Genomic DNA, 26045 nt, shown 5'->3' with positions numbered 1-26045 from the left:
CACAATTTTCCTCTCTGGCTGCTCACGATTAGACCGGCCTTCCTCCTGGCCATTACATCTGTTCGGAGGGTGAGCAAGCTGCGGGCTTTATTCAGGCTTTATCGTCCAAGCCTCCATTGTTCACAGTTTCTCCAAACAAACTGGTGCTTAACAGTAGGGGCTCTTTCCAGCCAAAAGTTATAACACCATTTCATGTGGGCCAATCTGTCACCTTGGCCTCTTTTTACACTCTTCCACATCCCTCCAAAGAAGAGGACCCCAAAAGATTGTTGTTGTACTACCTTAATCGAACAAAAGAGTACTGGGTGGACGACCAACTCTTCGTGGGGTTTGTTGGAGCCAAGAAAGGTTAGACGGTGCAGCAATGGACCATATCTTGATGGGTCGTTCTCTGCATCAAAATATGCTACGCAGTGGCGAAAAAGCAGCCTCCTGAAGGCTTATGGGCTCAATCCACCAGAGCTAATGCTGCAACCATTGCATTAGCACCGAGCACCACTGCCTGGAAAGTCCGGTCTGCAGGAGCAGGCTTTTCACCCATTTGGTCCCGCAGGACTTCCTATTTTATATTTGTCTGCAGACCCACCACCAGGGATGGTATTGCTTGGTTATTTATTCAAAAGTAAGGAATCTGCAGCTAGAAGTCTCTATCAGATGAACAAGTTACTTACTTTCGGTAACGTATTATTTGGTAGAGGCAATATCAGAGATGATCCCTTTCAGGGCCCTAGTCTGTACACACCAGGGTCCGTAATCTTTATGGCTCTGTACTTCTGGCGTGGAAAGTCGTGAAAAGAAGCTGACATCAGCACGCCGAGGTGCGGACAATGCTGACGACACCTTGCGAAGCCGACAGATGGCACCTACCGGCACGCAGGGGTACTCAAAAAACACTCTTCTGGATCCAGTCTGACACTTGGGGTGAAAGCAAAGGTAAGGAATCTGCAGCTAGATATTGTCTTTATCAGATAATGCATTACCTAAGGAAGGAAACTTGTTCCTCATGCGTCCTTACAGAGGTGCAATGTATGAGGAACTCCCCATTGGCTGGTGTCTCAGAGAAGTGGAAAGACTTAATGCAGGGTCAGTAGCATGTACGAGTGTGCTTCAACAGCTGTCTCTCTATGTTCTGTAACTCACTCATTGGGTGATTTACTCATTGTTCAGCACAAGCCAGGATCCTACGCTAATGTAGTCTGTGTTCCCATTTAATCTCTAACCAAGAGTTAATTGTGCTACCTTGTGTTTACACTGAGGAATGTGTATGCTGTTTGTTTATCCTGTTCATGTGGTACTCATTCTGTGTGTATGCTGCAGCTTGCTATGATGAAACTAAGGTGACGCCTCTTCTGTCTGCACAAGAGGAGCTTGCACTGCAGTTGTCCTTGCGGTGCATGCTGTCAGTGTGTGGGTAGCTTGCTGTTCTCAGACTTGTGTCATAATTAAAGTCATTCTGTGGCTGCTGCCTGTGCTGTAATTCTTCTGTGGGTGCCCTTTGTCCTCTGTGTTTCGCATTGCATACTGATCTCATGCATCTTCAATTTGCACTCTCTCCTATATGTACCATGTGCCCCCTGTACCATGCATTCTTCAATCATTCAATCAATCAAGATTTATAAAGTGCAACTAATCACCCAATAGGGTTTCCAGGCCCTTGCAGGTCCTGGAGGCATATTCAAACAACCAGGTCTTGAGGGCCATTGGAATTCCAGAAGTCAGGTGATGGTCTGAAGGTTCATGGGGAGGCTGTTCCAGGTTTTTGCTGCGATGTGAGAGAAGCAGCATCCTCCACTTCTGCTTCAGTAGACGAGGGGAGTATGGGCAAGTGAAAAGGAGGCTTCTACATGGTTGGTGGAAGTTGAGGTGGTGGTTGATGTATGTAGATCCTCAGTTGTGTAGAGCCTTGTGTGCGTGGGTCAGCAGCTAGGATTGACATCTCTTCTGTACAGGGAGCCAGTGGAGGTGTCTGGGGGGGCTGATGTGGGTTCACCAGGGAAGGCCGAGGATAAGTATGGCTGCAGCGTTCTGTATGGTCTGAAGTCTCTGTAGGGCGTGTGAGCCAGTGGAGGTGTCTGGGGGGCTGATGTGGGTTCACCAGGGAAGGCCGAGGATAAGTCTGGCTGCAGCGTTCTGTATGGTCTGAATTCTCTGTAGGGCGTGTGCGGCGATTCCTACGTAGACGGCCTTGCCGTAGTCCAGTCTGCCGGTGATGAGAGTCTGTGTCACGGTGTGTTTCCTGTGTAGGGGTTACCACTTGAAGATCTTACGTAGCATGCGCAAAGTGATGAAGCAGGCAGAGGAGACAGCATTGATCTGTGATTTCATGATGGGCTTGGTGTCTGATGATTTTGAGGTTTCGGGCATGGTCGGAGGGAGTGGGTCCTAGGTCTGATAGCCACCAGGAGTCGTTCCATGTGTTGCTGCTGTTGCCTAAGATCAGTACTTCTGTTTGCATATATGCGTTGAGCTTGGAGCTGAGGGTTGAGCACTGGGGGACACCGCAGGTGATCTCCTAGGGTTCGGAGGTGAAAGGTGGGAGGTGGATCCTCTGGGTTCTTCTGGTGGGGAACGAGGTGATCCATCTAAGTGCATCCCTTTGGATGCCGTTTAGGTGGAGTCTCTCAATCAGCATGTGGTGGGATACGATGTGGAAGGCTGCCGAAAGGTCAAGGAGTGTCAAGGCTGCTGTTTCTCCTCCGTCAAGGATGGCTCGGATGTCATCAGTTGCTGCAATTTGGGCAGTTGTGGTGCTGTGATTGTTGCGGAAGCCAGATTGGGAGGATTTGAGTAGCTGGTTCTTCTCCATGTATGTCATGAGTTGCTTGTTGATGTTTTTCAGTACCCTCGCTGGGAATGGGAGCAGGGATATTGGCTGGTAATTTTTTTATTCTCTGGTGGACGGCGGAGGGTTTTTTGAGTAGTGGTCTGACTTTGGCGTTTTTCCAGCCATTGTAAAATGTTGCAGTGATGATAGAGGTGTTGTGCAGGGTGGTGTGTTCCTGGTCAGTCCTTTGGTTTCCAAGGTTGAAGATGTGGTGCGGGCATGGATCCGTGGGAACTCCCCAGTGGATGGATTTCTGGTGGAGGTGATGTCCTAGGTGGACAGGATGTTCCAAGTGGTCATTGTGTGGTTTGTGTTGGTTAGCTATGGTGGTGTATCTGTCGAGTAAGTCCGTAGGTGGTGGGTTGGGGTTCGAGGTTTTCTCTATATAGTTGCAATCTTGTCGTGGAAGATATGGGTGAGGTTGTTGCACAGCTCCTGTGAGGGTGTGATGTTGTTTTTGCTTGCAGCCAGATTGGAGAATTCCTTAACGATGTTGAAAAGTTCATTGGTGTTGTTGGCGCTAGTTCCGATGCATGCGGCAAGGGCTGTCTTTGTTGCCCACAGCAAGCGGTGGTAGAGGCTGAGGGAGGTCTTGAAGGCTTCTCTGTCAGAGTGGCTTGCAGGAACGGCATCTCCCCTCTGGCTGTTTGCAGTCTCATTCTGCTGTACTGAGCTCTGGGTCTACCACCTGGCCTTTTTGCAGGATTTTCTCTGGATGTTGCTCTTTGTGGGGACAATGCTGTTGGTGTATTTGGTGATCCAGGCATTTAAGTTTTTCAGTCCTTGTTTGAGGTTTGTAGGTGTAGCAGGGTTGGAGGTGTTAAGGGCATTCGCCCATCTGGTCGCTGAGACTTATTTGCGGTGGAAGGCGCTGGTCATCGTGGGGGTAGTGGTGCGGGGCTGGAGATGCTGAAGTGGACGATGGAATGATCAGTCCTTGTGAGTTCTGTGACGTTTCCTGTGTAGGGGTTACCACTTGAACTCTCTGTAGGGCGTGTGCGGCGATTCCTACGTAGACGGCCTTGCCGTAGTCCAGTCTGCCGGTGATGAGAGTCTGTGTCACGGTGTGTTTCCTGTGTAGGGGTTACCACTTGAAGATCTTACGTAGCATGCGCAAAGTGATGAAGCAGGCAGAGGAGACAGCATTGATCTGTGATTTCATGATGGGCTTGGTGTCTGATGATTTTGAGGTTTCGGGCATGGTCGGAGGGAGTGGGTCCTAGGTCTGATAGCCACCAGGAGTCGTTCCATGTGTTGCTGCTGTTGCCTAAGATCAGTACTTCTGTTTGCATATATGCGTTGAGCTTGGAGCTGAGGGTTGAGCACTGGGGGACACCGCAGGTGATCTCCTAGGGTTCGGAGGTGAAAGGTGGGAGGTGGATCCTCTGGGTTCTTCTGGTGGGGAACGAGGTGATCCATCTAAGTGCATCCCTTTGGATGCCGTTTAGGTGGAGTCTCTCAATCAGCATGTGGTGGGATATGATGTGGAAGGCTGCCGAAAGGTCAAGGAGTGTCAAGGCTGCTGTTTCTCCTCCGTCAAGGATGGCTCGGATGTCATCAGTTGCTGCAATTTGGGCAGTTGTGGTGCTGTGATTGTTGCGGAAGCCAGATTGGGAGGATTTGAGTAGCTGGTTCTTCTCCATGTATGTCATGAGTTGCTTGTTGATGTTTTTCAGTACCCTCGCTGGGAATGGGAGCAGGGATATTGGCTGGTAATTTTTTTAATTCTCTGGTGGACGGCGGAGGGTTTTTTGAGTAGTGGTCTGACTTTGGCGTTTTTCCAGCCATTGTAAAATGTTGCAGTGATGATAGAGGTGTTGTGCAGGGTGGTGTGTTCCTGGTCAGTCCTTTGGTTTCCAAGGTTGAAGATGTGGTGCGGGCATGGATCCGTGGGAACTCCCCAGTGGATGGATTTCTGGTGGAGGTGATGTCCTAGGTGGACAGGATGTTCCAAGTGGTCATTGTGTGGTTTGTGTTGGTTAGCTATGGTGGTGTATCTGTCGAGTAAGTCCGTAGGTGGTGGGTTGGGGTTCGAGGTTTTCTCTATATAGTTGCAATCTTGTCGTGGAAGATATGGGTGAGGTTGTTGCACAGCTCCTGTGAGGGTGTGATGTTGTTTTTGCTTGCAGCCAGATTGGAGAATTCCTTAACGATGTTGAAAAGTTCATTGGTGTTGTTGGCGCTAGTTCCGATGCATGCGGCAAGGGCTGTCTTTGTTGCCCACAGCAAGCGGTGGTAGAGGCTGAGGGAGGTCTTGAAGGCTTCTCTGTCAGAGTGGCTTGCAGGAACGGCATCTCCCCTCTGGCTGTTTGCAGTCTCATTCTGCTGTACTGAGCTCTGGGTCTACCACCTGGCCTTTTTGCAGGATTTTCTCTGGATGTTGCTCTTTGTGGGGACAATGCTGTTGGTGTATTTGGTGATCCAGGCATTTAAGTTTTTCAGTCCTTGTTTGAGGTTTGTAGGTGTAGCAGGGTTGGAGGTGTTAAGGGCATTCGCCCATCTGGTCGCTGAGACTTATTTGCGGTGGAAGGCGCTGGTCATCGTGGGGGTAGTGGTGCGGGGCTGGAGATGCTGAAGTGGACGATGGAATGATCAGTCCTTGTGAGTTCTGTGACGTTTCCTGTGTAGGGGTTACCACTTGAACTCTCTGTAGGGCGTGTGCGGCGATTCCTACGTAGACGGCCTTGCCGTAGTCCAGTCTGCCGGTGATGAGAGTCTGTGTCACGGTGTGTTTCCTGTGTAGGGGTTACCACTTGAAGATCTTACGTAGCATGCGCAAAGTGATGAAGCAGGCAGAGGAGACAGCATTGATCTGTGATTTCATGATGGGCTTGGTGTCTGATGATTTTGAGGTTTCGGGCATGGTCGGAGGGAGTGGGTCCTAGGTCTGATAGCCACCAGGAGTCGTTCCATGTGTTGCTGCTGTTGCCTAAGATCAGTACTTCTGTTTGCATATATGCGTTGAGCTTGGAGCTGAGGGTTGAGCACTGGGGGACACCGCAGGTGATCTCCTAGGGTTCGGAGGTGAAAGGTGGGAGGTGGATCCTCTGGGTTCTTCTGGTGGGGAACGAGGTGATCCATCTAAGTGCATCCCTTTGGATGCCGTTTAGGTGGAGTCTCTCAATCAGCATGTGGTGGGATACGATGTGGAAGGCTGCCGAAAGGTCAAGGAGTGTCAAGGCTGCTGTTTCTCCTCCGTCAAGGATGGCTCGGATGTCATCAGTTGCTGCAATTTGGGCAGTTGTGGTGCTGTGATTGTTGCGGAAGCCAGATTGGGAGGATTTGAGTAGCTGGTTCTTCTCCATGTATGTCATGAGTTGCTTGTTGATGTTTTTCAGTACCCTCGCTGGGAATGGGAGCAGGGATATTGGCTGGTAATTTTTTAATTCTCTGGTGGACGGCGGAGGGTTTTTTGAGTAGTGGTCTGACTTTGGCGTTTTTCCAGCCATTGTAAAATGTTGCAGTGATGATAGAGGTGTTGTGCAGGGTGGTGTGTTCCTGGTCAGTCCTTTGGTTTCCAAGGTTGAAGATGTGGTGCGGGCATGGATCCGTGGGAACTCCCCAGTGGATGGATTTCTGGTGGAGGTGATGTCCTAGGTGGACAGGATGTTCCAAGTGGTCATTGTGTGGTTTGTGTTGGTTAGCTATGGTGGTGTATCTGTCGAGTAAGTCCGTAGGTGGTGGGTTGGGGTTCGAGGTTTTCTCTATATAGTTGCAATCTTGTCGTGGAAGATATGGGTGAGGTTGTTGCACAGCTCCTGTGAGGGTGTGATGTTGTTTTTGCTTGCAGCCAGATTGGAGAATTCCTTAACGATGTTGAAAAGTTCATTGGTGTTGTTGGCGCTAGTTCCGATGCATGCGGCAAGGGCTGTCTTTGTTGCCCACAGCAAGCGGTGGTAGAGGCTGAGGGAGGTCTTGAAGGCTTCTCTGTCAGAGTGGCTTGCAGGAACGGCATCTCCCCTCTGGCTGTTTGCAGTCTCATTCTGCTGTACTGAGCTCTGGGTCTACCACCTGGCCTTTTTGCAGGATTTTCTCTGGATGTTGCTCTTTGTGGGGACAATGCTGTTGGTGTATTTGGTGATCCAGGCATTTAAGTTTTTCAGTCCCTGTTTGAGGTTTGTAGGTGTAGCAGGGTTGGAGGTGTTAAGGGCATTCACCCATCTGGTCGCTGAGACTTATTTGCGGTGGAGGGCGCTGGTCATCGTGGGGGTAGTGGTGCGGGGCTGGAGATGCTGAAGTGGACGATGGAATGATCAGTCCTTGTGAGTTCTATGACGTTTCCTGTGTAGGGGTTACCACTTGAAGATCTTAAGTAGCATGTGCAAAGTGATGAAGCAGGCAGAGGAGACAGCATTGCCTGACTTGGTTGCTGGAGGTGAAAATGGGGTTCTTTGGCTTGCACTTGCTCTCCCCCTCTAACCATACACTCCCCATTCCTTGTACCTTTTACTTCCACTTGAAACCCAGCTCTACCATGATGACAATGCCATGGTTTTGCCTTTTGCATAGCAGCGCAAGCTTTCCTACCACAAAGACGAGCTAGAGGACAGATGTCATCAGTGTATGCTGCCTCACAAACGGACGCAAAATAAGTATGTAGCAATAACACAGGATTCCCTGATTGTGAAAATAACCTTCTCCAATCCAGGTGCTAACTCCACTATGTTTTATTCAATCTTACATGTATCCTTTCAAGATACAAAAGCCAAACTGATTAGCACTGCTATGGTGTATTGAATTTTGTTAGTGGTCGTACCTAAACCACTTTGTGGAACCTCACTTCAATGCATTAACCAACCTCACAAAGCCCTCTATGTCACAACTGAGCTTCCCACTTACACATCTCTTGTTCATAGTCTGATCCCATGCCACCACATGAATATGCTCACTTCCTTAACTGCATTTCCATCCCTATTATAGACTGATGTTTCTGCCATATCTCCCCCTCTCTTCTTATGTCCAGACAACATATTTGTATCCCTAAAACTCTCAACACGAGAAGTGAGGATTATACTGTCAGTCTTTGCTAGAAAGTGGTGTGGTCATTGGATAACTACATCTCCAAGCTCTTTCTCTTGTATAATGATAGCTAATGCTATTTATGTAGCTGAAGAGGTCACCTCCAAAAACACCATTAATTAGTGCAATGCAAATCAAGGTGGCCTACTTAAACACAAATTTCGCATGAGTGGAATGTCCCCAACTCGCCAAAGAAAATAGAGTTGTAAGTCACAAGCATGCATGTTATGAGTTAATAATGCATGCTGTTAATGTTTAACTTATGCACATGAAAAAATGGGCAAGGCCAAGTGAGTGCTAAGGAAGTGTGCACGGAGTGTCCACAAGAGGAAATTCATCAATGACTCCTAATGTAAGTCAGGAACTTTACATGGAAAATATGAATATTAAGTAAAAGAAGAATATTCCCTGTAATAGAAAAGTGCTATTTTAGTGCATGTAAAACTGTCCACTGTGAACTTTAATGAGTGCAAAAGATCTGAGATAGGTCTTACCGTTTGGTTTTTACCATGGGTATTTTAACCCTCTATAGTTCACCGAAAGGTCCGTAAGTAAATGCAGAAATGTACGTTATTTGGGGGAAAACATGATATATGATTTACTTTTCAAATATATTATTCATATTTTACGGACTTTTTTTTTTATCAATCTCATTTATATGACACCTGCTCTGTAAATAAGAGCAAAACTCGCCTCTCGTTTATAGAGCAAAAAAAGCAATCGGTCCCACTTCTCTATAAAGAAAAAATATTTGTCATAATGAATTAAAAGAGCGACAAGTAACTGAATCTGCCTTTTAATTAACTCACTCTTCATCACTGTTGGTCAACAAACCAGTCCTTTATGCTTACTGGTCACAGCCAATGGTGAGCTACATAGTGCACACATAGAAAAGAACGTATCAATCAAAGTGTTTTCTTATGTTGTCAGTAAGTATTTCTGTGATGGGCAGGTGGGAGCCAACTAAAGCCAGCATAGTCCACAAAGTAATTGAGAAGGTTCTTTCAAATTCACAAATTGAATAGGCCTAAAGAAACTAAGAACAATCAATCCCAGTGGGCGGTTCTTCTGGTACAACGTGACCACTTTGGACATTTACAGATATGCTGATCAAATAGACACAGTCCCTTTATAGAAGCTGTCTGTGCCAATAGATCAATGGACATCAATGACACCTTTCATTAGCTACTTGCACGGAGAAAAGCTAATCATATTTCTGATCTACAGATTGTTGTGGAAGAGTTTTTGGAAGACATAAACAATATACTCAACTCTGGTGAAGTCCCTAATCTCTTTGAAAAAGATGACCTGGAATTTGTTTTGGCAGCTACAAGACCAAAAGCAAAAGAAGCAGGAATACCAGAGGGAAGTAGAGACGAGGTAATGTAAAATGTCTTACCAAAAAGATAGTAACGGCTTCAACTCTCCTGAAGACAATAGGCTTTTCACTAAGAAATGCTACCACTCTGCACTCTCAACTTTCTCCCGTTCTGGTGATTAATTTAGATGGGTCAGAGATGTGGAAATTACCATGTTATTCATTAGCCTCATCTCACTAAATGCATACGGGCAGAGTGGCAACTGGAGAGTGTTGTGAATGTTGTCATTCTCTTGTGTACACTGCAATCTTTAGTTTGTCATATATTTTGATGTGTCTGTTTATTTAATGCCAATGCGATGTTTGCCTTCTGTTTAAACGCCAAAGGTAAAAACTGAGGAAAGGCTACCGTAAACATTGTAGAGTGCACTTTGAACTGCTAGTAGCAAGAGCGCGTGTGTGCCTTCATGTGATTCAGTCAGCTGTTGATGCTAGTATTAAATAGAATGCCAACTTGCGCTTAATGAGGCTGTTTCATGGCACTTCTTCTAAAGAAGGGGGCAAAAGAGGGCGCAGAACCTGATTTATCCCCCTGTGACTTAAACATGGGCGTAGCTCCGTGCTTCAAGAGCACAGACGCACACAACCACGTTCAAATTGTGAGCTCAAGTTTCTTATTGCAGTTCATAACATTAAAACAGATTTATAAGAAACAGTTCTCTATAAGTAACCCCATACAAACCAGACGTTCGTCCGTAAACCAGTAGAACAATTTAACAAACCTCCACAATCGATATCTACTTTAGATTCACAACTTTATTTTATGTGGCATCACTTTCGACACAGAAGTTCATTCCAATTCCATATTATGAATTGCATTGTGGCAACAGATACTACCCACCACTTAGTAAATCCCACAGAAACACTTTAATTATTCCAATGCGTTCGTAGTAGTTTGTGTAATTTTCCTTCTTGATAGTAGTGTCTGACGTCTGTTTCAAATTCTTAGGTGTTTCAGTTTTTTATTAATCGAGTTCGTCAGAAGCTGCACATAGTTCTGTGCATGAGTCCTGTTGGAGAAGCTTTCCGGGCACGATGCCGTATGTTTCCGTCCTTGGTGAACTGCTGTACGATTGATTGGTTTGTGCAGGTGAGTGACAAATGTAACCTCCAAGCCTTTTGTAGCACAAGTGACTTCAGTCAGTGAGCCTCCATTTTGTGTGCCTCTTATGAATCCCATCAGCTCTCCCCCTTGGACTACTAGTACTTTTGTGGTTATGGCAGTCATTCAGCCAGTATAAAAGTAGCACCCGAGTTCCCCAGAGAGTTTTTTCATGAGTGCTGTTAAGAAATCCCTAAATCCCCTGGGCCTTTTTCTTTTCATGCTCAGTAAGACACTTCAACAATATAAAGTCAATGCTAGCACAGACCGCCAACCTTTTCCTTTGCCTCTTTTGTCCTTTTGGGTTAAAATCATAACTGAGTACCTAATAAACAGTTTGGTAAAACACAAATGAAAGTAAACTCTTACCACTAGAATTTAAGAGATAAATTCCTCCACTACTGAACCAAAGCTACCTCTCTTAAGTCACCATGGAACTTTTGGCTGAAATGATCAGTGATACCAGAGTAAATCCTAAGGCTTTAGGTCAACATTTAGATCACTGCTTACATTGTCATGCTTATTATTTTTTCTCATTGACATTCATTGGAACATCATCTTTGATGTTTTAAGCAGGACTTTTCTTTAGAGTTTTTACCGTAGAGTGAAAATCTTTAGGTTTTTGTTCTAACTACTTTCTGGTGCAAACAAAGAGCTTTACAGCACCCAGTAAAATAAGTATACCAATTGTTTGCCCTGAATCTGAAACTTTCTACTGCCACATCCCAATCAGGGATCCGATTCATAAAGATATTTGTATGGGTAAGTGTGTCTTACGCTTGTAGTACTCCAGGATTACTCATAAATTTCAAGATGCAAGCTACAAGTGATCTAATTCAGGTTGAAGAATTCACAGTAGTGGCTTAGCACTGCATTGCAAATACTTGCAAAGTGAGAAATAAAATGCAGTGAAAAAGCTTCATTCAGATCTTATTTCATGCTTGAAAGATTGAGGTATAAAAACTTCTTTCTCAAAAACTGTTGCACCAATATGACTCCCAAAAGGTAAAGTTGTTTCCATGAAAAAATCCTGACCCACCCTCGGTTGCTTTACTCAATTATCAAATGCTAGAAGTAAAATACTACAAAAACAAGATAATTAGATGCTGGAATCAAAAGGTATAGCAAGTACGAAAACAGCCCCCTTAAAAATGAGTGAAAAGTAAAAATCAGTTGTTAGTCCATGAGTGTTGTTGAATTTGATCTACACAACCTTCATGACACACTCATGAGAGACTAGGATAGGCAAAGTTGCTAATCTGTTATATAAATAGCCATTTCTTAGGAGGTCAGAAATCTCTGGCGGAGCAAGGCTGGGAACAGTAGCCCAGAACTGCTTCACCACGTCAGCTATATCTGCTTAAGAGTTCCACTCTAGCTTTGAACTTTGCACCAGAAATGACACTGTGGTAGAAAAAGAGAAGGTGGAACTGCTGGCGTCACATGTTTTTCAGGTAGGAATGGGCACATAGTTGTGGTCCTCCAGAAATGATTTTTTTATTTCACAACTTTTAGAAAAACTTCAATAACGTTTGTTACCTGATTCCAAAAGTCTGAGGTACTAAAGACTGATCCAAAAAAACATACTTCCATGGGTTAAAGTTGAGGCACAGTTTATCACAGCTACGGTTCAGGTCCACTGCAACATATCCCGTTCCAAATGGTCCTGTGTGCCAAACTAGAGTCATTTGTTCACTGGACCTTCAGCAATTCACAGACATGGGGGAGACGTTTTACATGAGCAACCAGGAGAAATTATCAATTTTAACTGATCCTTTGTTTGTCAAAAAAGAAATCCATAACATTCTTTTTTCCAGAACTTGGCTGGCAAAAGGTGATATATTTAGATTTGTGCAGAAGGCTACAAAACCATCTGAGTAAATTTCAATGTTGCACCGATTTCAGGATTTAGGGTAGCCAGAGGAACAATGTGCAGGGTCACATTTATTTATTTTAGTGATTAAATAGTTCAGTCTAAAGAACAGATTTGGACGAAATTAAAATTACTTTGACATCATTTGCGTCATTTTGGGAATTTCACATTACGCCTGTATGCAAAATTCCCAATTTTTCAGCCTTATGCATCATCACGTAACTATGTACTGCTTAAGGTACAAACTTACCATGAATGCACTGGAACAATGGGTATGCGTTTGGTGGTTCGTAGGCTCTTATTTAATGTAAGATTTGCATTTCACGTTATTATGCGTAATTTCTCGTAACTGTGCTGTAATTTTGCATAATTATGGAAAAGCAAATTTAACACACCCCTACTTAGGAAGGGAATATTCTTGGTGGCTTATTAAAACAGTTGTTTGTGAGCTGAGCTATTGAGGCCAGTCTGATGAAATCATTTTTTTACGGTTTTGGCACCTCTGTTTGTCCTTATTGTGTGTCTTGGGATGAATCGTGTGTGTGCTTTTTAATGCATTTTTAATATTATAATTCAACCAATTTAAAGGCTGCCTAGGTGGATGAATGACCATCCACAGCGGCCCTTTTTAAGTGGGGTTATTACAATAAAACAACCTCATTTCTCCTTTAATACTCCTCAGTCACATTTTCTTCTTTTACTTTGAAACTTGGAGTGAACACAAAATTGACTTTTGAGCACAGGTAAAATATATACGAAACTAAAGCCTTGGATAAAGTGTATAATTTGTTGTTAAGGGTTGACTATGCCATCGTTATACTTGACTTTACAGACAAGGTGAACCAAATTGATGGAGCATATGTGTTTGTGTAACACTCAGTGATTATTACTTACCTCTTAGGTGGACATGTTTTAGGGGGTCCAAGGTAAACGTGATGCTGTTTTGAGTACACAACTAGATCTTACAGAATCAAGGAGGACTGGACAGTTAAAACTTTGTTTTCCTTTCAGTGGCCCAGAGAAGCACTTCTTTCTGTGTCCAAGACCTTTTTCACCAACATTGACCTTGGAAAAGAAGAAATGAAAGAGAAATTTTCTGCAATCAGTGTAGAAATTCACATTAGTGTAACAGAAATGGCAGAACGCTATTATGCAGAACTGCGGCGACGATATTATACAACTCCCACTTCATATTTGGAATTAATTAATCTTTACTTGTCTATGCTGGGTGAGAAACGGAAACAGCTAGTTTCAGTAAGTGTATTTTATTTTATATTTTCTGCCTTTTTCGATCCATATAATTATATTACTACTTTATTTCATGCCAGCTGCATGCAAATTGCTCCAGTAGTCATATAACTCTTCTGTTTTCCAGGAAGAAAAATGTGTGCAAAATGATGGAAAGCAAGCATTGACAAAGCCAATATGTCTAGCATTGACTGCCAGCCTTTTGTCTTTGAAAAATTTAGTTTTGTTCTGTCATGGTTTTTGCTCAAATTTATTGTTGGGAAAGATGTTGGGTGCTCACTGCGGTAAAGAAAAATATTAGCTTAAGGCAAAAATATGTTATCTGATAGAGACTTCTAACTGCAGATTCCTTACCTCTGAAATCCCTACCTCTGAATTCCCTGCCGTCAGCTTAGAATCCAGAATCTTTTGTTGAGCAATACCCTGCACACGCCGTCGGGTGGTGTCGTTCGGATCTGCGTGCGCCGTCCGTCTCCGCATGGCTTCGTCACGGCCGTTGGAGACGTCTATGACGTCACAGTCGCCTATAAAGGCACCACCCCGGTGTGCGTACGTCAGTTCTTTTCCTTCCGTGCCAGTTAAGCACAGGTCCAGGATCGAGCTACCCTTTGCCTTTTTTGGCAAGCCTTTTTAGACGTTTTGTCAGAGATTTTTGTCATCTGTGCGAGGGATATGTCATCTAGGAAGACCGGGTTCAAGCTGTGTGGCGCCTGTCATCGCGCCATGTTGGTTATGGACCCCCATCAGGTATGTCTCTGGTGCCTCAGCAGGGACCACGACTCAAAGTCGTGCTCCGACTGCCAGGCCATGGCCCCGAAAGCTTTGAGGGAGCGGTCCCTAAAGCTCATGGCAGCTCGGGAGTCAACTTCGGTCGGCGTGACTCCTCGGATGTCACAGTCCCGCTCAAGGAGGAGGTTGCGGGACCACTCCAGGAGCCCCACCTCCTCTTTGTCCCACTCGAGGTCCTTGGGGCACTCGGGGAAGAGGCACAAGAAGAAGAAGAAGTCTAAGCAAACTTTGCCACGCCTGTCGCCCGTCGAAGTTCCGGGCAGGGTTCCGTGGAGCCGTTGCCAGGGCCGACTTCGCGTCTCCCACTCTTTCTGGGAGCTGGAGCGACCCCCACTCAAATAAAGGAATTTTACGAAGCCATGCACATCGTTTTTGAGCGGGCTGACCCTGCGGGTGGGTCTACAGACCCCACAGAGTTAGCAGGGGCGCCAACAGGTTCGACGCCGGTGGCTTAGGCCTCTGTCCCAATGGGGACCTCACGATCCGATACTGGATCCAGAATGGCGCCGGTTTCTCCTCCGGCACCTGGCCCAACGTCAATGCCCCCTCCACCACCGGACCCCACTGGTGGTGGAAGCCCAATCCTCATTCCTGATGATCTGGAGCCAGAACAACATCGAACGACGCTGATTCCGACTTCGACAGCACCGATTACGCCCAGATCAGTGCCTGAGGCTTATTATGACCAGCCAGGCACAGGTGAGGAGTGGGATTGGTCTGAGGACCCTTCAGAGTACGGGTTGGAGTAGGACTGGTATGAGGATCTAGGGGAAGCCAGCGGACTGGACACTTCTCCAGATGCTGGTATGGTCTCACCTCCTACTGTGGCTACAGAGGACGGTGCAACGTATGCTATGGTGGTGCGTAGAGCAGCTGAGGTCTTGGACCTAGACTTGCCTAGGGTACCGGTCAGGACTAATCTCCTGACAGAGGTGCTTCAGCCGGGGGTTGCTACATCGGAGCCGATGTTACCCTTCACTGAAGCCCTTACAGATGTCCTACTGGGCACGACCAGCTCCAAACAACCCTAGTTTCCTCACCCAACACCCCACTCCGGAGAGCTTGGTGGTCCAAGCCTCCACTTCCCATGGGGCCTTCCCTTCCACTCCCCAGGATAGGGAATCCAAGAGGATGGACCAACTTGAGAAGAGGATGTTTTCTTCCTCCAGCCTGGCATTAAGGTCGGTAAACAACTCTTGCTTATTGGGCTGTTTTCCCATACTTTATGGGATACGGTGGCACAGATGCTGCCCCATGTCCTGGAGGGCGTACAGGACACACTCAGCCAAGCTGTCAAGGATGGGAGGGATGCAACCAAGTTTACCATCTTGTGTGGCTTGGACATGACTGACTCACTGGGCAGGGTGATTTCTTCGATAGTGGCCCTTCAACGCCATGCCTGGCTGCGTACCACTGGCTTTTCAGGGGATGTCCAGGTGAATTTGATGGACATTCCTTTCGATGGCTCACGCCTTTTTGGTGAGAAGGCAGACTCTGAGCTTGAGCGGTTAAAGGACTCTTGAGCCACAGCCAGATCCTTGGGCCTCTCAATGCCCGTTTGCCAGCAGTCTGCCTGTCGCCCCTTTCGAGGCTTCGGGAGGGGCGTGGTACCACGCCAACCAAAGGTTAGCCACCGTCCTCCGGCATCACAGCATCCGGTGCGAGGACGCAGTCGTGGTACCTTCAGACCCAGAGGTTCTAGCCAGAGGGCAGCCACCACCGAGGCCCTCTCTTCCAGAAGACCCAAGCCCTCTTAGGATGGTTCTGCAAGACCATGCCCGTCCAGTTGGAGGGAGGATTCAATTTCATCTCCCTCACTGACGGGGCAAAACATCGGACAAATGGGTCTTGAAGATCATACAGAAGGGCTATTTCCTCCCCTTTCAGTCTTTCCCTCCCTCTATCCCTCCATTGAAAGAACGGCTGATGGAGGATCATTTAATCTTGCTCTGCAAGGAAGTTACGGCTCTCTTGGCCATGGGGGCCATAGAAAGGGTCCCGATGTCAGAAGTAGGCATTGGTTGTTATTCTCGCTACGTTCTGATTCCAAAAAAGAACAAGGGTCTTCGCCCTATCTTGGATTTAAGGGATGTCAATCTCTTCTTCAAAAAGGAGAAATTCAAGATGCTCAATCTTGCTCAAGTGTTGTCTGCTCTAGACCAAGGAGACTGGATGGTAGCGTTGGACTTGCAGGGTGTGTATTTTCACATCCCCGTCCTGCCTGCCCACAGGCGTTACTTGCAGGTCAAGGTGGGCCACGAGCACTTTCAGTTTACCGTGCTCCCATTCATTTCACCAATGCCCCTCAGATGTTCACCAAGGTGATGGCGGTGGTGGCAGCTCATCTGTGCAGGTTAGGACCTCCTGCATTCACTGGGTTTCACTTTAAACGTGCCAAAGTCACACCTGACTCCCTCTCAGACGCTCCATTTCATCAGAGCTGTTCTGGACGCAGGGCAGTTTCGGGTTTATCCTCCAGAGCAGAGAGTCCAGGATATTCAGGTTATGATAACGATGTTTCAGTCTCTATCCTGGATTTTGGTGAGACGGACTCTGGGGCTGTTGAGACTCACGGCTTCCTGCATCCTGTTAGTCAAGCATGCCAGATGTGTATGAGGGCTCTGCAGTGGGACCTGAAGTTGTAGTGGGTGCAGCATCTGGGAAATCTTACCAACACAGTTCAGATTTCGGAGGGAACTGCAAAAGACCTGCAGTGGTGGTTAGTGAATTGCGATTGGGTCAAAGGCAGATTCCTCTCCCTTCACCAGATCTCATAGTAGTGACAGATGCGTCACTTCTGGGATGGGGTGACCATGTGGGGGAGGCGTAGATCAGGGGCCTCTGGTTTCCAGTGGAATCCGGGCTCCATGTCAACTTCTTGGAGCTTTGGGCGATCCGGTTAGCATTGAAAGCATTTCTTCCTCTTGTGAAAGGGAAGATAGTGCAGGTGTTCACAGACAACACCACCACAAGAGGCCTGTGTCTCTGGTCATGGCTGAAACAGCAGATTCTCTGAATGCCAGGGTGGACAAACTCAGCAGTCGATGCCTAGCAGATCACGGGTGGTATCTCCATCTGGAGGTGGCGAAAGGACTCTCTCAGCAGTGGGGAGAGCCTTGGTTAGATCTGTTTGCCTCCGAAGAGAACGCACAATGTCAGCAGCATTGTGCATTGGAGTTTCCAAGGTGGCAATCCCTCAGTGATGCTTTTCGTCGTAAGTGGAACTCAGGCCTTCTATACGCTTTTCCACCCATAACACTTCTGCCCAGAGCTCTCAAGAAGATCAAGAACGACTGGGCTCAAGTAATCCTAGTGGCTCTGGATTGGGCACGTAGGGTCTGGTATCCCGAGCTACTCAAAATGAGCATCAATCCTCCGATCAGGCTGCCCTTTTGAGAGGATCTTCTGTCGAAGTAGCAGGGGAGGGTTCTCCTCCCGAACCTGTCAACTCTGCGCCTTCATGCGTGGAGATTGAGCTGCAGCAGTTGGTGGCTTTTGCCCTTCCTCCTGAAGTCTGTAAAGTTATTTTGGCAGCCAGGTGTCCCTCCACTAAAACGGTATATACCTGCCATTGGAAACGCTTTGTATATTATTGTACAGAAAGGTCTATTGACCCTCTTTCTGCTTCTCTTTATGATATTCTTCTCTTCATTCTTTCACTAGCCCAGCAGAGTTCTGCCTTGGGGACTCTCAAGGGCTATCTTTCTGCCTTATCGGTATTTCTTCGGCTGCCTGATCAGCCTTCTCTTTTCAAATCTCCCCTTGTACATAGATTCCTCAAAGGGCTTGTACATATGTTTCCCCCTACACCCTTTATTATGCCTCAATAGGACTTAAATCTTGTACTCACATTTCTTATGTGTGCTCCTTGCGAGCCTTTGCATTACTGTCCCCGCCGGCTGCTCACCATCAAGACAGCCTTCTTAGTGGCAATAACATATGCCAGGAGGGTGAGTGAGATGCAAGCCCTGTCATCAAAGCCACAGTATCTCACTATCCATCCAGCTAAAGTGCTTCTCAGAACTCTTGCCTCTTTCCTCCCCAAGGTGGTGACGCCATTTCATCTGGGTCAGAACATCACCCTGCCATCTTCTTTGCTCCACCACATCCCTATAAAGAAGAGGAACTCCATCGACTGGACCCAAAAAGAGCTCATTCTACCAGGGGCAAAGCTGCTACTACTGCGCTAGCTCGAGGCGTACCAGTCCTGGGGATCTGTCAGGCGGCAACGTGGGTGTCTTTGCACACATTTGCAAAACAATACTGCCTGGACAGTCAGGTACAAAGAGACGAGCACTTAGCCCGTTCAGTTCTAGAGGACTTTTTAGTGTAAGGAGTAGTATACGCAGCCCACTGCCAGGAGGCTATGGCTTTGTTATTTATTCAGAGGGAAGGAATCTGCAGCTAGACGTAATGCATTATCTGGTAGAGGCTCTATCTAGTTGCAGATTCCTTATACCTGCCCATGACTCCCTGCTCTGCGGATATGTCTCATAGGGTTAGGGCTTACCCTTTTCAGGGTCCCAGTTTTACACAGACACATTTTTTGTTCTATCCATGTTCTTCTGGCGTGGAAGTGTTGTGGATAAAAGAACTGATGTATGCACGCCGGGGTTGTGCCTTTATAGGCGACTGTAATGTCACAGGCAGCTCCACTGATGCTGACTAAGCCATGCAGAGCCGGACGACGCACGCAGAGCCGAACGACGCCACCAGACGGCGCGTGCAGGGTATTGCTCAGCAACAAGATTCCGGATTTGAAGTTGACGCCAGGGAATTCCGAGGTAAGGAATCTGCAGCTAGATAGTCTCTACCAGATAATGCGTTACCGAAGGTAAGTAATTTGTTCTTTTCTGTTCTTTGTTCAAAAAAGCACACCTTACAATAGTAACCCATGGCTTTGAAGGAAATTATTTTGTGTGTGGAAGTGCTCCTTGTGAAAAGACAGCATGTCATAACTCTCAGTGAAGTCAGCCAATGATAAAAATGGGCTCATCCATTGCTCCATTATCCATGCTTGAGTGGGTGGAAGAAAATTGTGAATGACACAACAGACTAATCAATGAAATGTGCATGATTTCCCCGTCCCCCCAATACTGACAATGTAAACACACACTTTTTGTAAAATCTAAAGGTCTTGGCTTATAACAGACTTTAAAAAGTCAATCAGTTTGGCTTTGGCTGACAGCTTATTACCTTTGCTACTGTTTTTGTGAATCTTTTTTGGAAAGATACATAAATAGAGAGGCTTGCAAAGACAGACAGATAAGAGTGGGTTATAAAGGTAAATAGTGTTCCATAGAAAGATTGCGAGGTAGATAGGAAGATTGTTGCATAGATAGATAGATAGATAGCTAGATAGCTAGATAGATAAATGGATAGATAGATAGCCCCCCACCGGCAACAACTGGCTCAAATTAAGCACTGAGTTTAACTCATATTTTTTAGTTTTTTCGTCTGTTATTATAGAAAATAAAATCATCTTGGGGTCAAATACATTCGCCAGCTGGTTCAGTCCATATTTTATCTTTCTGTCCTGTTTCAAAATGCCCAGCATGGCAGATCTCGATTTGACAACTGCGATGGGGATGAATGTAGGAGCAAGGCAGTAAAACTGTGGCTAGTAGTCCATTAGGATTTGTGGTTCGGGCCTTATGAACAAGGTATATTTAATAGACTTAGTAAAGTCTAAATGAGTAGAATAAAGTTATTTTGCCTTACTGGGGCTCATTTAAAGTAAGTAACATTTGTTTCAAATAGTGACCAAAGTAGATAAAGCAGCATCGGAGGGGGTCAGTTGGTTGGATCTGTGTTGCAGAAAGCTTAAACTGATAAAAAATCTCCAGACTGTTGAAGGTGCTGTTGAAAGCCAAAACAGCATACATACCCTTAAATGTATTCAGTGGTTCCTCTAAGTCTCTTTTGTTGGAGGTAAAATTTATGTTGCAAAGTAGTCATAAGTGAGAGGGGTCACATACTGTGTTTGAAGAAGGAGACATGGTCTCAGGTGGCAGATGCTTCGTGTGAGGTATGCTTGTGGTGAGGCTAATAATACCTTGTTTTTTGATTAGTGATTCATTTCACACTGTTGCGGTTTCTAAGAGCTGTGAATAACAGCTATTAATATTAACCAGTCTGATGATGCTCAAGGTAATGACCTCTTAAAGACAGAAGGCTGAGATAGCCTTGTTAGGATTTAAATTCGTAGCCTGCTGGTCCCTTGAGCAGGGGCGGCTCTTCCACAAAGGCAGAAGGGGAAGGAAAAATAAAATAATAAAACAAAGCGTTAAAATCATTCTATTTTTCAAATGAGCCAGGGTGGGGCTGAAGGGAGGAGTGGTTTGTGCACCATAAGTGCGCATGTCTGTTAGGCCGGCTGTGTTGGACTGGCCAAACAGACATGAGCACTTTGCATTTCTTCTCCAAGCTATATTGCACAGCCGGGAGGAGAAATTGCACAGGCGCCGAACCAGTCTCTCCCACACCAATAATGGTGCTGCTGTCATGCTGGCGACTGCAGCGCCGTGATTGGCTGATGGGAGTCTGGGATCCTGTGTCCGAGGACAGATGGAGGAGATGAGCCTGTCAATGTAGGAAACAGGTTTTTTTTTCCTTTTGTCTTTTTTTTGTAACCCCCACCGCCCCCAATCAGTGGCAGCTGCCACTGCACATGAGTTGTCAACAGTTTATGTTAAATCATTGAACCATACTTAAGCCCTATTTTACATGGCACCAGGTGTTGCCTCACAAATCTTTACACAAAATTAATGAATTAGTTCTTCATAGGATGATAGCTCCAAATTAGAATGTCTCGCCCAATCACTGGTCTAGCATTAATGCAGTTGATAGCAACTTGAAGCTCCTTTTGTGTTTTATCCACTGCTCATTAAAGCAATGACTCTGAAGTTCTTGGGTGCCTTCATTTGAAATCTTTCAGACTGAGCAGGTGATTATCTTCACATCGTTACAGTGATGGTCAGCCAGCTCATCAGTTAGCTGACCCTGCTTCTCTGGATGTTCTGGCATGTGGATTCTAACAAAGGTGTCGGTTTCACAACTAAAAGGACAAGGCAGGAATAGCTTTTACATAATAATGTTACTCTACAGTCATGTGGCAATATCTCTGGGCACGTACAGCTAGCAACAATGCCTGAATCTCAAAGGGTGTGAAGTATAAGTGACACACAGTTATCCAACATTGGACTTTTTTTTATAGTAACATGCTTGAATCATTCACAGTCGTCAGGCTTGGAAGCTCAGCAACAATAACACAGCAGTATACAGTGTAAAATATACAGGATACAATATACAGTGCGAAAAGGCCATATACCTGAAACAAAGTAGTATCTTTAGCAGCAAATACACCTCATTTGAAAGAACCCAGTCTTCAGCCAATGAGATGGAAGCTTAAGCTCTCCTATTCCCCCTAGATGCCACTGTAGCTCAGATTTCTACCACGTGTTGTGTGTGAGCGAGTCCAGGGGCAGAGCTCCTCTCTGACCTTTCAGTAAACATTAATTTGTAACTTACTTGATCTGCCTTGGATGTGATCCAGCCCTTTCTTCAACTTTTAGGTACTGTCAGTAGTTTTAAGGGACTTACTATCAAATTCTGGGCCAGGGAGATATTTCTACTTGACAGGCAACTGTCACTAACTGTCACCATGGCTGACAGATAAGAAATCTTTTTTCAAGGATTGTTCATCCTGTGGGCTTAAAAATATTTACATTGATGATCCTCCGGTTCAGTGTATTTATTGCCTTCATACCAAAATATAAGGCATTGAAATGTGATATTGTTGGAGTTCCCCATCTATGTCTCTTAAGGATAGAGAAAGGAGGTTGGTATTGTTTTTTGATGGCTAAAGAGAATTTTCTTCCTTCACAGGAAGATTCAGTGAAAAGTGCTCCTTCAAGCACTTACACAAAGGCAAATTGCTGTTTATGAGTCTGTTGATGACACCGTTGACATAGACTGCAACACTTTGGGCCCAGCCCTCTCAACTGCGATCCTGCCGTCGATGGTGTTCAGTACCCTGTCAACGGTGAATTCTATGCTGTTGACAGAATTGCCAGTTGGAAATTTATTTTTAATGAAGCCTGTGCGTTCCTTGTTAAAGGTTTCAATATTCCATCCATTCCAGATTGTGCTGTCCGAATAAGACAAAAAGGCAAGTGACCATGTGTCACAAACTTTGTATAGTCCAACACAACTAAACACCAAGTATGCTCTGGATTTTGGGGAGTACATAGAGGAAAATGACTATTATTCAGCTTATTATTATCAACAGAATTATATTCCTCAAACTCCAAGGCCTTACATACTGCTGAGGCTCCACTGGCAACCTAAAGTAGTTAAGGTGCCTATGACTTTTCTTACTACATTAAAACAAATGATGGAAACTTTCCAAACGTTGTTGCCACAACAACCATCATACAATCCACAGCAACCTACTCCTTTAACAGTAAATCCTCCTTCACATCAGCCACCTCAGTAGCTTCCACTACCTCCAGGAGAATCACCCAGAGTTGTTCAGAAACCACTGGTCCCGTCATCATCTGAAAATATGGGAGGAAATGACTCCACTCAATTTATATACTCTGATGTGGATAAGGAATATGGTGAACTGGCACAAGATGATGGCGAACAAGATGATATAGTGAATGATATAGTGACTCTAGGGGAAGGGGATGACACACCTGTTCCTCAAGATTCAACGGATGATATATCCAGATTACATTCTCATATGGAAAGACCTGCGAAGAAATTGAATCTTCCAGTGACATCTGCAGATCAACAATGTTCCCTTTATAACTTTAAGGAGCAAACAAATAAACTGACAAGGATTATACTAATTTTAGATTGTATTTGGTTAGAAGGTCTCAAACTCTGGCTACCGTGCCGGTGGTGATAACTCGTCTGGAGATAAAATATAAAGGGCCTGATTCAGATGTCGGCAGAGGGGAATACTCCACCACAAGCATGACGGGATATCTTGTCTGCTGTATTACGATCTCATGATATCCTATGGGGATTGTCCATATGCGGACTGGATATCTGTCACTTTTGTGACAGAGTATTCCATCTGCCAACATCTAAATCAGACCCAAAGTCCCAGAGCCTGATCCAGCTTGCATTACTGGGCCTACTATGGGCATTCTAAACCAGAGTCAGTTATCTCCTCCGTAGCTCAAAGAAGATCTAAGACTCTCCTTATAACATCCTCTGGCCCTCCACATATATAGATAATTTAGACTAAAGAATCTCATCTATGGGAGCAACCCCCATCAAATCAGCCAATAGGTTGGCAATCTTAGGATCGTCAAATGTGGCGTGATATTGCACCATTACTTGACCTCATTGTAGGAAGCTGGCTCTGTATTTACTATATACCAAAATGAGATAAAGTGTGTACAGAGTCCAGAGTTTTAACAGAGGCTAAAGTAGATAATACTAATGCTCTCTTTTGTGGTAGTGTGGTTGAGTGGTTAGGCTTATCAGAGGGTAGTGCAAAGCATTTGTTGTACACACACAGTCAAGAAATGAGGCACACACTCAATGACTAACTCCAGGCCAATGTTTTTATATAGCAAAACTATATTTTGTTACTTTATTACTAGAACCAAAAGGTGTTTGTTGCTAGTAAGTACAATTGTAAGTAAGTATCAAGCATATGTATCCAATGTACTTTGTTTAGGTTTTGCAGATAAAACAGTTTACAAGTAACACTTTTCAATTTTAAAAGTAGACACAGTGCAATTTCTCATAGGAACCAATGCAGTCGTAGGGGAGGAAAAGTGTTAGCACAGTTAACAGGTAAGTACTCGACTTCAGATCCCAGCCTTCGGGGGTTAGGATGTCCAGAGGTCAAAGTTCAAGCTAATCCCAAAAGTGCACCACCAGCAACACAAGGCCGACTGGGTGCAGAAGTAAAAGTTGGTGTCGGGTTTTCAATGGAATCCTATGAGGAATGGAGGCACTCTGAGAAATAGGGGCACAGGTCAGCACCAAACACACACCCTCAGCTGCAGAGGGGCAGCCGGGTGCAGGGTACAAACACAGCGTTGGGCGCCCAATGCTTTTCAATGGGGGAGCCCTGGGGGTCACATAGATGCTGCAGGCTAGGTCCAGGGGGGTCGGTTCTGGAAAACTGGACAGGAAGGAGAGGTGCTTGCTGGACGTTGCTGGACCTTTGGTCGGATTCCTAAAGGATCTGGTCACAAACAGGAGGGTCTTCTGTATTCATGCTGCAGGCGTCGTCATGTTGGCCATGAGGAGTCAACCCAGGATGGACGTGAAGTCAGAATTGCCTGGGGACCTTCTGTGGACAGGTGTGCCACATTAACTCGGGCCGTGGGCATCGGGTGCAGAGTGGACAAGGCTCGCACATCTGGGGTTGTTCTGGAGTCCTTTTGGAAGGTTTTTCAGGACAGGGCCACTGTCCTCTGTCATTCTTGGTCCTCTGCTGGGCATGTAGTCCTCTGGGGTTTTCTAGAGGTCATAGGTCTTGCAGCATGTGTTGCCTTTTTGTAGCAGGAGTCTTGAAGCTGCAGACAGGTGGTAGGGTTGGGGCCAAGTCAGTTGTCGGCTGGAGTCTTCACTGCTGGGGTTGGCTTTGCAGTCCTTCTTTCTTGAGGTTGCCAGGAATCTGTTGAGCAAGATGCAGGGGTGCCAGCGGCTACTCCCTTCCTGTGCCCACTCCCTTTGGGGAGGGGGGAACATTCCTATCCCTATTGGTTCCCCTCCTCCAAAACAAGATGGAGGATTCTGCAATGAGGGGATCACTGCAGCCTTGGGCACCTTAGGGGTAGTGCTAGCTGCAGTGCTCACTCCTCCTTGTTTCACCAAAAAAGGGGCTTGGCCCGGGGGGTGGGCATCTCCACTAGCTGTAGTGCCCTGGGGCACTGTGACAGGAGGCCTGAGCCTTTGAAGCTCACCACCATGTGCTGCAGTTCCTGAAGGGGAGAGATGTGAAGCACCTCCACCCAGAACAGGCTTTGATCCTGATCCGAGAGAGCACAAGATCTCTCACCCCATGGGGTCAGAAACTTGTCTGTTAATGGCAGAATACATGTTGCAGCCCATAGGAACCCTCCTTGGCCTCAGAGCCCTTGGTGCCACTGGTACCTTTCACAAGGGACTTAGCTGTGTGCCAGTGTGCCAGGGGTGTGCCATTTGTGGAAACAATGGTACAATTTAGGGAAAGAAAACTGGTGCTGGGGCCTGGTTAGCAGGGACCCAGCACACACTCAGTCAAGTTAGCATCAATACCAGGCAAGACGTGAGGGGTAACCATGCCAAAAGGGCTCTTCCTTACACTCCACCTGGAGAATAAGAGGGAAATAGCAAGAGCTATCCTTAAGAAAGGAGTACTCACTTCTTTCATTAGTGAGGTGGCCATGGATGTCTCCAATGCAGGTTTCTGTCACCTTGCAGGAGTAATGGTGTTAAGAACACAGGTTGGCTGAAGTCAACAGCCTTCCATCCTGAGGTACAATGAAAGATTTTGGATATGCATTTCGATGGTCTTACTCTTTTCAGCAAGTCTGTGACAGAGGGTCTTCAGGGCCTTTAAAACGATTCAGATACTGCCAAGGATTTGGGTGTTGTGCTGTATCGCAGATTTCTATCTTCAAATTGTAAGCCTCTTGAGTATCACCAATATGGAAGTTAATGGTCATATTATTCTGAATCTGTATATGACCAAGGATACTTCTTTAACCATAGTCAAGGGCAACCCTATGGGAGATAATCAGGAAGAAAGAGGAGTGTGCCCCAATGACTCGCCAATATCACCCAGAAAATAGTTTGA

General features: G+C 45.8%; 1 protein-coding gene across 2 annotated transcripts in view; it reads left to right on the top strand.

Annotated features, from left to right (window-relative positions):
* The window catches only part of DNAH6 (dynein axonemal heavy chain 6), a 1211389-nt gene that overhangs the window by 729449 nt on the left and 455895 nt on the right, over nt 1-26045 (top strand). For both annotated transcript variants that reach the window (XM_069236637.1, XM_069236634.1), the window contains exons 47-49: nt 9071-9223; nt 10171-10311; nt 13208-13450. In XM_069236637.1, coding sequence (XP_069092738.1) covers nt 9071-9223; nt 10171-10311; nt 13208-13450 — 537 coding nt within the window. The remainder of the gene's footprint in view (nt 1-9070; nt 9224-10170; nt 10312-13207; nt 13451-26045) is intronic.

This window comes from Pleurodeles waltl, chromosome 1_2 (genome assembly GCF_031143425.1).
Source record: "Pleurodeles waltl isolate 20211129_DDA chromosome 1_2, aPleWal1.hap1.20221129, whole genome shotgun sequence".
In the NCBI taxonomy this organism is placed as follows: Eukaryota; Metazoa; Chordata; class Amphibia; order Caudata; family Salamandridae; genus Pleurodeles; species Pleurodeles waltl.
The sequence above is the reverse complement of the archived record's forward strand: the minus strand, read 5'-3'. Positions and strand labels throughout refer to the sequence as shown.